Consider the following 1,401-nt stretch of genomic DNA (forward strand, 5'->3'; position numbering starts at 1 on the left):
CCCGCAACCACTCAGAATAAAAGAGCTTAATTAATTGACCACCTTGATATTCGGCATCCATGTGACCCTCGACGAAAGCAGCAATTACTCCACCAGCACTGACAGGAGAGGGTGAGGCAAACGAATCCCTCGTCGTAACTGGAACAATCCCATCCTTCGGCTGCACCAGCGTCGTCTGCAGCACAAGTAGATCGACTCCGTGCAGTAACTCAACATTTATTGAACCACTCATCCCATCATCAATGGGATCCCCCTTTGGCTCGGTGACAGGCGTGGGCCTTCTTTCGGGTGGTGTCCGAGCCATTATTCTGTTTCAACCAAAGGCAAACTCAGGCCTCTTCTCGGACGTGTTGGTCGCCGTGCTGGATGCGGGACTCTGGTCGACGGTGTTGGGTCCGTCAGCCGCGGCAGACTGTCGCCAATCCTCGTACTGACGTGACGGCTCAGCATTCACTTGCGGCGCAGTTGTCCCACAGGATTTTGTGTCATCCTTCCCTTCACGGGGTGGCGGCAACTGACAGATGCCCGTCCGGTCAGCATCGCTGCTCCGTGCAGGCGGATGGATGGTTCCATCGGGAGAAAATTGACGCCACCACAATTCATAAGGGCCCGCGCATTTATTTGTCGTCACATCCATCGTGAAGGCAACGGTGGCCCCTTCCTCTTTCACTGCACAGCTGGCAGCACAGTTGCTACATGTGTGCACCGCATTGGCCACACGGCACACAGCACCCAGCTCACCATTCCTGCCATGCATGCGCAAATCAAAGCCACTGAACGTATAATTCTCACGCTGAGCCTCAGCAGTCGCAGCAGAACACCACTTCCACGCCCACACACCCACGCACGCGATAGCTCAGGCTGCCGTCACTCGGAGCACACGACACATCCACCGCGCGCATCACACCCGCAGGAAAAGAGACTCGGGCTCCCAGTCGCCGTCACACACACGGAACTGCAGCAGTAGAAGCACAAGAGCGAAAGGACAGACACGGTGCCGCACCGCCACAATCGTCATCATCGCAGTCATCATCACCATCACCCGTAGTGGAGTCGCTGGTGTCAGTGAGCTGATCCGTGAGCCAGAAGGAAAAGGAATGGAACGGGAGGGAGAGTGACGGAGTGCAGTGGATACAGCGAGTGAGAGCAGACAGCATGAGGAGAGGGCAGCAGGCCCAGCCGCACAGTTCACACACCACGAGACGGCATCCACACAAGGAAGGCACACAACGCCAGCAGCCACCCACCATGCAGGAGGAGAAGACATCCACCACCATCTCCCCAAGCTCATCGCTACAGCCCCAGGGAAATGGCAAAACACCGCGGCCACCACACTACGCACACGCGCAAGCGAACCCTCATCCATCCATCACGCGGCAACAAAATTTCCTGCCATCCCGC

The 1,401-nt window shown here is 57.1% G+C and overlaps 1 protein-coding gene across 1 annotated transcript, besides 1 other annotated feature; it reads right to left on the reverse strand.

The window, feature by feature from the left end:
- Positions 1 to 1,401: a sequence feature (areas not merged during assembly with more than two copies in the genome that could not be assigned to a particular haplotype).
- Positions 314 to 757, reverse strand: Tc00.1047053464415.10 (uncharacterized protein; the record flags this gene model as incomplete). Its single annotated transcript, XM_797209.1, has 1 exon — positions 314 to 757. The coding sequence occupies one exon, from the start codon at positions 755 to 757 to the stop codon at positions 314 to 316; it is 444 nt and encodes a 147-aa protein (XP_802302.1).

This window comes from Trypanosoma cruzi, genomic scaffold, assembly GCF_000209065.1.
Source record: "Trypanosoma cruzi strain CL Brener 1047053517179 genomic scaffold, whole genome shotgun sequence".
NCBI lineage: Eukaryota > Euglenozoa > Kinetoplastea > Trypanosomatida > Trypanosomatidae > Trypanosoma > Trypanosoma cruzi.